Genomic DNA, 12,679 nt, shown 5'->3' on the forward strand with positions numbered 1-12,679 from the left:
GTTACAGACAGGGAAGCTGAGGCACATAGAAGTGAAGAGGCTTTCCTAAGGTCATGCAGCAAACTAGGAGCAGCAGGGGGAATAGAACCCAGGTAATCCTAGTTCCCAGCCCTAAGCCACGCTGTCTCCATTAGGGTGGAACCAGCAAGAGGCCTATACACCACTGAAGTCCAACTTAAGTCTTCAAAATAGGTCAGAATTGGAGCAGAGGCCTTTGGCCTTTTCACAGGGATGGATTTCACCCCTTATGGACAGACTGAATGATTTAAGATGCATATTACTTTTAAAGCCTGTCATTTGAGTAAGCTGCACGTAGCTGAGCCCAAGAGAGATTTGTAGGCCAGAATGTTTAACTCCTGATTCACTGTCACACATTTTTCAGTTGAATGAACAAAAATCTTCTGTGAACCCAACAAGAGTTCTTTCTAGTACATATCCATGCACAAAGGGCAGATTGCCTGCTTCTAATCTTCTTCAGTAAGCAAGAATATTTTAACTGGAGTTGGAAAAAAATAGATAACTTATTAGTGGACATTTGAGAACTTCACTTGAACTGCATTTCTCAACTTTTTATTCACGTTTTGTGAACATTTGTGTGAGCAAAGGTTTGTTTATACAGACCTTGCCATACAATCAGTTTCAAACCTTTGTGTGATCATGTGCACAGCTTGACTATCCAGTATTATAATACAGTGGGTCTCAACGTTTCCAGACTACTGTACCCCTTTCAGGAGTTTGATTTGTCTTGCGTACCCTAACTTTCACCTAACTTAAAAACTACTTGCTTACAAAATCAGACATAAAAATGCAAAAGTGTCACAGTACACTAGTACTGGAAAATTCCTTACTTTTTCATTTTATCTGTATTAAATTTTAGTTTGTATTGACTTTGCTAGGCTTTTTATGTAGCCTGTTATAAAACTAGGCAAATATCTAGATGAGTTGATATACCCTCTGGAAGACCTCTGTGTACCCCTGATTGAGAACCATTGTTGTAAGAAATACATGCAGTGAACATTTGTGAACAGTCCACAGGTGGGAATTCGTTCACACAAAACAGACATCCAACTGTTTAAAATACTGAAATTTCAAAAAACAAACAAAAAAAACACAACAGTTTGTACAATTGCAAACAAGAAAAGGGGCTAAATTCACCAACCCTTCCCCCCCCCCACACACCCCCAAGAGAACCACTCCAATATGTTCTCCCAGTTCTAAATGGCATTGTACGTTTTTAAATCTGCAGATTTAGGTGAACAATTAGGTGAACAGATGAGACTGGGTTAAAATACTTGCTATTCTCTTCTGGAAACATGGATACTAGCTTTATTTCGATTACAAGTAAAAATGACTTGGCAGCCTAATCCTTAATAGATGCTTGCGCATATAGTAAAACTGCTACCCATTTTGCTACAATTTGCATACCCTGTTAAAGAGACGCTCAGCTGAGCAGATGTGTGGGGAAACTTGCACAGCATTTACTCACATTATACATCACTCTGTCCAGTGTAATTTATCCCTAGGTTATATAAGCCATACATTCATTTCTAGACTTTTAAAGTAGCAGAAAAAATATTACCAATTTTGGTTCTGGGTAGGAGAAGGCACTTATATACTCACTCCTGTTTCTTTCCTTGTAAGTAAAGCTGTGTCTTTCATGTAGTGATGATTCTGATTTGATCATTTTATTTGTTGAGGAGTACAATGCGTTTCTTTGGAGTTGATTCCTACCATACTGTAAACTGCTGCCCATTTTGTAAATCACTTTCATTGCACCTGTTAAATCAGAGATTAATATTGCTCCACACATAAAAATGTGGTTCTGTGCATTTTAACTGTAATCTAGAAAACAGATGACAGGATTTTCTTTTTGTGCTTTTCTTTCAATTCTTATGTGGAATTTGGCTGAAAAACATGTAGCAACAAACTATGTAGCTACAGAGTCCTAAATAAAAGATTTTTTTTTATTAGACATTGTTGAGTCAAATGGTTAGGAAAGAAATACATATGTTTTCCAGAATCAGTAAAGGAGCCCAGTGAAACAATGTGATCACCTATTGGAGGTGAATGTCTCTAATTTATTTACGTCATCCTGTATACTTATAAGGGGTGTGAGATGTCTTCCGTTTGCCTGGCAGATAATTTCTAATTTTAATTTCTTGTTTTCCACCTGGCTGTTAGGCAGTTGAGCAGCTGAACATAAAAACAAAAAGCTACAAGGATCTCCTGACAGATGAACCCTTTACTCGGCAGGACATCCTGACACTGCAGGTAAACCTCCTCTTGTTTTCTATTCTATTCTATGTCTCATGCCTCTTAATAAACCCTCTTTTGGAGTGGGTTGGAGAGTATTAGGCAGTCTGGCCACTCTCTGTTGCATTGCTAATGTAAAATGACAACTGATTAGAGAAACAGTGTTTTGTAGTGAGTAACAATCGCATCACTTTCATTTGTTCTCCAGATGGCAAGCTTTAGATATTCCATATAATTTTCACCAGAGTTGAAGTGAAACTTTAATCAGATTATTTTTCATTTCATATAGGGTTTGTCTTCATTACGGTGCTAATTTGGCACTTCAGCGATCAATCGGCTCAGTGGTGTCGATTTAGCGGGTCTGATGAAGCCTCGATAAGTAGATAGGAGAGCGCTCTCCTGTCTACGTAATTAATCCACTTCAATGAGAGGAAGAAGATATGTCTATGGGAGAGCATCTCCCTCTAACATAAGGTGGTGTAGACACCAGGTTAAGTTGATGTAAATTACATCGCTCAGGAGGAGGTTTCGCCCCTGAGCAATGTAACTTACATTGACTTAAGCGGTAGTGTAGACAAGGGCATAGTAGATCATGATTAATTAATTTAGCAGGGAAGCCCATTGTGGGTTGCTGAATTTTGTGGATTAGTAATTTTGTGGCGTAAGTGTACACATTGGGTAAAAAAAATCAATGAATCTGCATCAGAAACATACACTGTTTTTGTGTGTTGACAAGTGTACGTGATTATGTAACACATTATACTCTACAAGTAAATGTATTGTACTGTGGTGTAATCATAATGAAATGTTAGTTATGAGACCTTGCTATTAAATCTTTGCTTAAAAGTGGCATGAAACCATTGGGTTATTGTAAGAATGATCAGATTTGCAGTAGGAGTTAGCCAGCCTCTACTGTAATTGTTTGTTAACTAGAAGGAGGCATAGATGGCCAGAGACTTCTTTGTCTAACTAGCTGGTCAGATGGCCAATAATACATGAACCATGTTGTCATAAGAAATTAAAATAATCCACATATACATTTTCAGCTATTTAAAAGAAAAAAATAATTATATTAATACTGTTTTATTTTAGGGGTGATTTTTAAAAATGCAAATCTCAGCAAAGTAGGTTTTTCAAAATGTATCAGCATCTAGAGGAAAACTGGCAGCAATGCAGAAATCTTCATCTGAATGTGCTTTGCTTATGTCTGTTACCTGTAAAATCTGGGGGTGAGGGGAATGTGGTTTTGTTTTGTTTTTTAAAAGAAAGTTATAAAGCTAGAAAGATGTAACTATGTTCTAGGTAGAAATAAAATGTAAAACTTCAAAAAGAATTAGTACATTTACAAAGGAAGTCGAGGTCTTTATTTTCTCTGAATGTGAAGTGTGACTAAGGTTATGTTTTTTTAATGAGTTTACTAGTACTGGAACCCATAATAAGAGACTGTAAAACTATTTTCTAATCTGCTGTAATAGACACTTAACTTACAAAGACATTTACTATAAAATGAGTTTAAATATTAAACCTTAAAATTATTTGATTGTTAAGCTTGCATTACAGCAAGATAGAAATTTGTTTTATATTGGTGGATCATGCCACTGGAGTCACAGATTAGTGCATATCTCTTATGAATGAGAGAATTGTCACCAATGGTAGGCTGATAAATGCAAATTTAAGCTGAAAAATTTCCTCAAATTTATTTGTTCATGGGAAGAAGTGTGCTGTTTCTTCTTGTATTGCTGTGCTGAAAAGCATGTGTACAGTTGTTCTCCCCCGCCCCCCAATCCTTCTGGCTCTATGACAGTTCAGGCTACTACAAAATTAAACATTTCAGCCCAGTGAATGCAAGGCCCACAACTTTCCTCAGATTCAAGTTTGAAAGCTTCTGACAGGATGATATTTGAATCTAACTGCCAAGATGCTAATGGTTTTGCTATAGTAAGAAGACAGTAAGTGACTATTGTATTTGCAGCATCATTATAGAAAACCAAACAGTTTTGAAAGAGTGATTAAAATCTGCAGTCATTTAAATAAATGTTAGGATTTTAACATGTTCCATAGGTTCATATCTTAAATATATTAATAAAAACAGCTTTCTGCTACTCAGCTAAATTTACTGTATTTAAATGTTCCTTTCTAAGCTCCCTTAGATCCATAAATCTTCCAAAAACTAGCATGACAGTTTTGTGTTCCTGCAAGGGGGATTATATGAACTTACTTGCATCTTACTTCTGCCTCTTCTGAGAAGTTGTTGTATTTCTCACTCAATCTCCAGCAGTTTATATATTAACCTAAATGAATTAGGCTGTGTACCAATGACCAGTCAGCCGTATTTACACCACCACCACCTCCTCCTATGTGGAGATAATAGCCATGTTGTTAAATTGCACTTTTGACACCACCCATGAACTCATCTAGGATGACCTGCATAGTATGTGTGTGGATTGCTACTCTTAAGAAATGCGCTCATCCCAAATTCATGCTTTCTACTACACCATTGTGTGGTGTAATCTATTTTATTTCCTCAAATCTATCTCGAAACCACTGAAATACAGAAGAGAAATTTGGGTCAGTGGAATGCTGAACACATTTTGAGAAACCAGCATGCAATCATTTTAAACACGTTTTGCTTTTCTCACTCAACATTTGTTCTATTTTAAAAACTAAATTGTGTAGGCCATCATCCCAAAATGTTCCTATTGGGGGGGGCGGGGGGGGAATTGTCACTGGGATGAAAGTCAGTTTATGTATAGCAGCTTTCAGTGGCTAAAGGAGTTGGTTTTTAACACAAAATCGGTGCACATGCCAGCCCTATTTTAGTCTATGCAGTAAATTCACATCTCCCTGTTGGACTATGCACCATGAACTACGTTTATCTGCTCAGGCATGCAGCAGACCACTGGCTAAATTTGTCTCTGTCTCACCACATTTGGTTCTGCAGCCTCAAAATATAAAAGGTATTTTAAAAGTGAACAAAGAAAAGGAATTAAAGGCTGTGACAGGAAACAAGAAAAGCTTGGAGATTCACATTCAATGAGGAAATGAAGCATTTGTGTCCTCCAACATACCAGCATAATGGGGTGCACTGGGGAAATAGCATAGGGACACCTACTGTGTATAGGTGTTGGAGGATACAGAAGTGTGTCAAAGGGGTCAATCATCAAAGCAGTGCACAGAGACTTGGCTGTGTAACTCTCATTCAGGTCAATGGAAGTCATGCAACTGAATCCCTGTATGCTGTTTTGAAACTATACCGTGTGTTACTTTTCATTCTTAGGCAGGAATTTCCAGGGAGTTTTGTCATGATCCTCATGTTTTTATTTTTAAATGTGTGAATTCATTATTATTTCCCATGTACTGTTTCCTTTTGGCACCTGAGGCTATGTCTATACTACCCGCCCGGGTCAGCGGGTAGCGTTCGACTTCTTGGAGTTCGATATATCGTGTCTCATCTAGACGCGATATATCGAACTCCGAACGCGCTCCCGTCGACTCCGGAACTCCACCACTGCGAACGGTGGTGGCGGAGTCGACGGGGGAGCTGCGGACTTCGATCCCGCGGCGTCTGGACGGGTGAGTAGTTCGAACTAAGGTAGTTCGAGTTCAGCTACGCTATTAGCGTAGCTGAACTTGCGTACCTTAGTTTGACCGCACCCCCCCTAGTGTAGACCAGGCCTTAGAGACTAACTCTAAGGTGCCACAAGGACTTCTCATTGCTTTTGCTGATACAGACTAACAGGGCTACCACTCTGAAACCTGTTTCCTTTTGGTAAATCATTTTATAAAAAAGCCCAAGGTCTTTGGCTTTCTTCCTTATAAATTCTCTGTGTCAAGATGACCCTGGGCAGTGAGTGACTTCACCCTTGCAAGCCCTGTCACTAGTTTGCTTTGTTTCTTAGCCAAAGACCATCACTGAATTTTGTCATGAAGAGTTTGCAGCTGGAACTCTGGCTTATCTACGTTGTCTCTTTGGAAAACTTTCAACTATATATTTAAATCTTTAATTGTCACAGGTTTCCTCGCTTTCCCGACATGAATTGAATGTCCTTGTGTCTGAGACAGCAAGAGCTGAGAGCTGTATTGGTAGTTCTGACCGTGCTTGCTGGCAAAGTATCAGGCATGGAGGAGAGGTTTCTATAAAAAGCATTCTTTACTTTGCAAATAGCAACTGAATGGAACTGTATTTTTAGTAGCTCAGTTTATCAACAGAAAACAGACTCTGGAAATGCTTCATCTAAATGTCCTAGGAAGCAGATGGGGGCACATGTGTTACTCTAACTGATTTTGTAGTGAAATATAAATAGAGTTAAAGTGGAAAGCTAGATTATTGTGTGTTTATCAGGTATTTTCCAGATGTATGACCACATTTTTCTTTGCTGTTACATACAGCAGTATCCTACAGCTGCTGAGGATATATTTGTTAAAATAGCAAATGACCCCCAAATTAACCTGTCTTTAAAGGTGTTTACCTCTTTTGAAGAAGGTGGAGGTGTGGTGTTTTTAATACTTGTTCTTTCTAGAATAGAATTACTTAGAGGTATAACAGAAAAATGTTATTTAGTCCCAACTACCATCTACCAACTAACAAGTTGTACAAATACTGATCAGACTTTTTTGTACAGCTTTGCTGATGAGCATCACCTCAACTGACTGGATACATTTATTGCTTTAAACCGGGGGTAGGCAACCTATGGCATGTATGCCGAAGGCGGCACACGAGCTGATTTTCAGTGGCACTCGCACTGCCTGGGTCCTGGCCACCGGTCCGGGGGGCTCTGCATTTTAATTTAATTTTAAATGACGCTTCCTAAACATTTTAAAAACCTTATTTTCTTTACATACAACAATAGTTTACATATTATAGACTTATAGAAAGAAACCTTCTAAAAACGTTCAAATGTATTACTGACACGCGAAACCTTAAATTAGAGTGAATAAATAAAGACTCGGCACACCCTTCTGAAAGGTTGCTGATCCCTGCTTTATACAGTCATGCATGGATTACTTTTATTTAAAAAAGGCAAAACAAAAGTACACTTCTGATCTGGAACAAAAAGCAAACTCAAAATTCTAATTGTTAATAACCATATCTTATATTTATATTGTACACCTCTGCCCCTGATATAATGCTGTCCTCGGGAGCCAAAAAATCTTACCGCGTTATATCAAACTTGCTTTGATCTGCTGGATCGTGTAGCCCCGCCCCTCCGGAGCGCTGCTTTACTGCGTTATATCTGAATTCGTGTTATATCGGGTCACGTTATATCGAGGTAGAGGTGTACTTCTCTATGTAAAGAACTTTATGTACTTGCATATACATAAATTGCTTAAGCCACCACTGGCCTGGTGTGGAACATGGCAACTGTTTAACATAACACAGCAGCATTACACCACCCCTCAGGGGAAGCAGCAAAGAATAAGATCATCTCTGATTAAAATTGTCAGGGGAATGTAGGTAGGCAGAATGCAGCTACCAAAACTGGCATTTGGCTAGGACACTAGGTCTAGTGTCTCCATTTCTGCAAAAGGTGTCGTGGGTTCTTTTCTCTCTGTAAGTGATCAAGGCCCTGAGTTTTACGTACCATCACAGAAGGCAGCAAGTGTACTATTTGCCATAATGCAGTTCTAGGGCAATGGTTTGTTACTGATTCAGATGGAGGAGTACCCTACTAGATCTCTCAGCACCGCTTCCTAAACCAATGAAGACTTTCCTTTGGAGTGGGTCTTCCATTCAAATACCTGGCCCGATCCTGGATAGCTTGTGATATCTCATGAGATCACAGTAGGAGAATGGTATTGGCTGCAAACAGCTATCAGTATAGCTGACGAAATTCAGAGGATAATAGAAGCTAGAGTTGGAATGCTCATCTTATGTTATCCATTTCCTAATGGCTTGTTCAGTAGAATTTTAAAAGTTCACCCCTGCTGTTGAGAGACCATTCTTGAGAGCAAAGTGTATTAGGCTGGGGAAGCTTCTCCTGATATTCAGCCTAAATGTTTCTTTTCCAAATGTAGATCTCTTGTTTCTCCATAAATAATTAACTATTTCCCCTTAACTGTTGGGGGTTTACACTCTCTTCAGAAATTTGGTACTCTGTCATCTCTTAGCCAAACATCTCTCTCGAGCGCTCTCTCCTCATCAGTAAGTAACTCAGATCACCATTGTACCTCTTTTGTGAATTCCCTCCACTTTGTTAGTATCTTTCTGATAACGTGATGCTCGGAAATGTACAGTGTTCCAGGTACAGTCGCACCAGAACCATAGAGAGAGGGACTATAGGTCCTTGCTCTAAATAAACCTGACCTCAGTCTTTATACTCCCAAAATTACATTGTCCTTTTCTTGGCTGCCATATATCGTTGCAAACACGCATCTAATTTGCTGTCCTCTCTCACCTGAGGACTACTTCATCCAAGTTTATCTCTTCTATAGATTATAGTTCAGATTGTTTTTCCCCAGCTGTATTAGTTTGCATTTCTTTCAAACTGAATTCTGTTATTTTGCACATGTTTCTAATCTTTCTAAGTCTTTGCATTTTCTCTGTCTTGATTGGAAGTCAACTCTTCCCAATTTAACATTGTCTACAGATTTCACTAGCATGCTTCCAGATAACTAACAAAGATCTTAAATACTCCAGGACTTAATACTGATCACTGATACTAATGATACAGATCCTCTTTGTAAATCGCTTTGATATCTTTGGATGAAAAGCGCTACGTAAGAACTAAGGTATTGGTGATATTTTTGATACCCCATAAGAGATTTCTCACTCACCCCCTTGTTTGATAAATTGCTGTTACACTTTTGCTTTATACTCTCTTAGCTAGTTTTCAATGTGTATGTCACCTGCACAAGGCAATTTGAATTAATTTTTCAAGTAAGATTTTTTGAGTTGATACTAAATCCTAACATATGCCCTGTACTGCATTCCCTTCAGGCATTGTTTTTGAGATTCTGTCAAAGCAATCAAGTTCGGCTTGCAACATTGATTCTTTATGAACCCATGCTGATTATTCTATATTAATTATAAGTTAAACCCAAATATAACATCCTGCCTCTTTCTTTTTGAGTAGTTGTGAAGATCTGATATAGAAAACAGTGTACATGTTTCTACCAGCATGTGTTATATGGGCCTGGGAAATCAGAGGCTCCTACCTCAGGAGCAGATGACCAGAAACCCAAAGGATCTGACTTTTTGCCTTGAGAGGATAAGCCTACACTCACGCTGTGAACAGTGCTGAGCTGGGTGGGCCTCCTGAAGGGGCTATATGAGGCATAGTGTATGTAAGAGCTTCCTAATGTGCAGCAGCAATGTACTTGCTACAACAACCCCACTCCCCCCTTTAAGGTGGATGGTGTATTGTCTATTCAGGGGTGGTAAGCAAAGAGGAGTTTGCTCTTTAGTGCTCAGGGACTCTCAGCCCTTCACCACCCCTGTGCATCTGTGCAGGAGCCATGCACACCCAAGCCCTAAAGTTTGCTGAGATGCATAAAAAATTATTCCTTCTATGCACTGTAAAACCATATACAAGTTACTGTTGGCGTCCAAGCCTGCAGGGGATGGGCGTTCTGTGAGAGGAACTGTGCTGCCTCTCTGGGTTTTATTCAATGCTTGTGGGTGATGAAGAAGCTGAGTTGACAATCTTGTCTATTTCTCCTCGGCCAGGAGGGTGCTGCTTGTCACATGGGCCTGCCAAAAAAGATTATTATAAAATGCGGTTGTGCAAGTCAAATGATTCCAGAGCTGTAACGGGCTTAGTCCCCGTACATAACAGAGCATTAGAAAGATGAATGGATTTAATCCCCAGTGCTTTGAACCACAAAAAAGATGGAATGGTGTTTTCTCAGGAGAAGTGACTAGAAAAGAAAAATCAGGGCATAAAACATACAGTGGCAGATACATTTGCAGCCATTTAAAAATAAAATATGTATGTATTACTGTGTGTTTTATTAAGTGTTGCTGTACGGCCTAATCAGCTGTAGACAAGACATGCATCCTGACAAGCTGTTGAACACCATTGGTGTTTGTGAGATGAAACATAACTAATGAACAAAGTTGGAGGTAGCTGAGCTGTGTGCTAATTGATATTGCACTCTTGAGCTGTTTCCCATTTGCTGTTCTATTTGTCGAAAGGGCAAAGCAAACACTTTCTATGGAGACAGAGTGCTCCTTGGCAATGAAAGGGGGTGCACAGTCATTGCATAAAATCGGAAGGAGCTGATACAGGGATGACGTGGTAGGCACACACCACTCTGTGTGAGCTTCCTGTGGTAGGGGGGTAAGGTATGGTTGGGTCCAGATGAATCCTCTCACCATTAATCAGCATTGTGGAAGGCAGTGTAAGTGCCCATGGAGGTTATTCCAGCCACTATACTGGAATAACCTCTATGAAGCAGCTCTGAAGCCACTTCACAGCTTGTGCAGGAGGGTTCCTAACCAGGCTGGGTGCATTCACCCCAAGGGCAGTTTTCAAAGTGTATGTAACAAGTGAGAATTCTTGGGAGACTGATCTTATCATCCCATTAAAGTCATTAGCAAAACTCCCCATTAACTCGATGTCTTGAATTAGGCCCTCTGTATGGTGTTTGTTTTTTTTAATCTCTAAATTCCGTGATTCTATCACTGTCTAAAAGGACATATATAGCATTGCCAGCACCAAGTATTAAAAAATCATGACAGGCCCCCCAAATCATGATATTTTTTAAAAATAGTTGAGGTTTTTTGCCTTCTGGTTTTGAGTCTCTAGGATGTACTTGGGTCATGTTTTTAAGCTTGTATTCCACAATCACGAGGGCTAGAAACTTTAAAAACCAAAACAAAAAACTGACTCTTACTTAATGAAAGGTCTTCAAGAGCCAGAGCTTTAAGAAAAACATTAAATATCATGTGACTTGGGGCAAAATTGTGACAGCTGACAACACTGTGAAATTCTTACCTGTTAAAGTTTAATTCAGAACGAACCTCCGAATTTTAATTTACTGTTTTTTTGCTTGTTTTTTTAACATTTCTTGAATAGTAATGTTTTGGTTTTTCTTTATCGTTAGTTAACCTTCCAGGCTCTCCTGCATTAACACAAAGGGTATTTATGGTCACAACAGTTGAGAAGAATGTTTAAATAGAAAAGAAAAAAAGTTAATTAAAAATGATAAAATTAAATACTCCATTCAGAATGGGATTTAAAAATAAAAAAATATCATGCTGAAACTATTTAATGAACCATAAGTTCCAATTTCATTAACCTTGTGTAGTTCAAAAAAGTGAACAGAAACAAGTTAGGCCTCTTTCTCTTAACCCAGCATTGCCCTTTATTGCTAGCTACAAAAAGCAATTCCATATTTTTGTAGCTAGTAACAAAAGACAAGTTTGTACAAAGAGGCAGGTATGTACAGCAATTATCGAGGAATCTTTAGCTCTTGGTCCTTCACCTTAATTGGAGCAGGGGCACTCCCTATTGACTCCAGTCATTTTCTACAAAGGAGACACCATTAATACAACTATGGTGCCTTGAAACAAGTGTCTTAATCTCTACATCTCAGTATTCTCAACACTCATGTCTTGATTTGACTCCCTCTCTCATCTGATTCTCTGCACAATAACAGTCATCGGTGTAATGAGATGAACCTGGCATGTTAAATATTTTATTAATATTTGGACAGTTTCTTCCTGAAAGGGATATGTCCAAAGAATGTGTGTTAATGTTTTTATTTGGATTTAAATAAGCACACATCAAAAATATCTGTCTTGTGTTCTGGGCATCCTTTTCTTTAGTAAAAAATAACTTGTCCACATTATCTGCAGCACAAGTTAGGATTGGTCAGACCTATTTTGTGAAGTTTTCGGGGAGAGGTTTGCTGAGTAGAACCCTGCAGTATTCTGTACATAAGTTATCTGTTGCTGTGCTCTTGCAGTCAACACACTTCTAGTTCTAAATTGAACTCTTCCTAGTGAATCACAATGCTTAATTTTAGAGGGAGGAGTTTATTGACTTATTGCCCTAGATAATCCGACTGAGATGCCACTCACAGATTTCAAGTTACAGAACATTTCTTCAGTGACAGAAGAAAAATACAGTTGTAGTATGCTGCTTAATTGGCTTGCCTAGTCAATGTACAGTGAAATTCCTGAGTTGCAGAAATGGGAATAGAAGGGAAATAGTATAAATCAAATCTTTAAAGGTTTCTATTTGAATAAAATAGCCTATCCGAGTATAATGAAGAATAGCACACAAGGTCTTGGGGTTTTTCATTTGTGTCATTTGTGCTTAGAACTCCAAAGGGCAGAGAGACAGAACAGCTGTGATCTCTAAGGAGATGAGGTTGCAGTTTGCTATTTACTGTATTCCATACTGTGATTCTTGAGTTGACTATGAGGAGGTAGTTAAATGAGGTTTTGAAGAGCCAGGGGAAGTATGTTGATGGTAGGAGG

The 12,679-nt window shown here is 38.8% G+C and overlaps 1 protein-coding gene across 1 annotated transcript in view; it reads left to right on the forward strand.

The window, feature by feature from the left end:
• PPIL2 (peptidylprolyl isomerase like 2) overlaps positions 1-12,679 on the forward strand; it is a 122,998-nt gene that overhangs the window by 35,402 nt on the left and 74,917 nt on the right. Inside the window, exon 8 of the mRNA XM_039504387.1 lies at positions 2,182-2,271. Coding sequence (XP_039360321.1) covers positions 2,182-2,271 — 90 coding nt within the window. The remainder of the gene's footprint in view (positions 1-2,181; positions 2,272-12,679) is intronic.

This window comes from Mauremys reevesii, linkage group 18 (genome assembly GCF_016161935.1).
Source record: "Mauremys reevesii isolate NIE-2019 linkage group 18, ASM1616193v1, whole genome shotgun sequence".
NCBI classification, from domain to species: domain Eukaryota; kingdom Metazoa; phylum Chordata; order Testudines; family Geoemydidae; genus Mauremys; species Mauremys reevesii.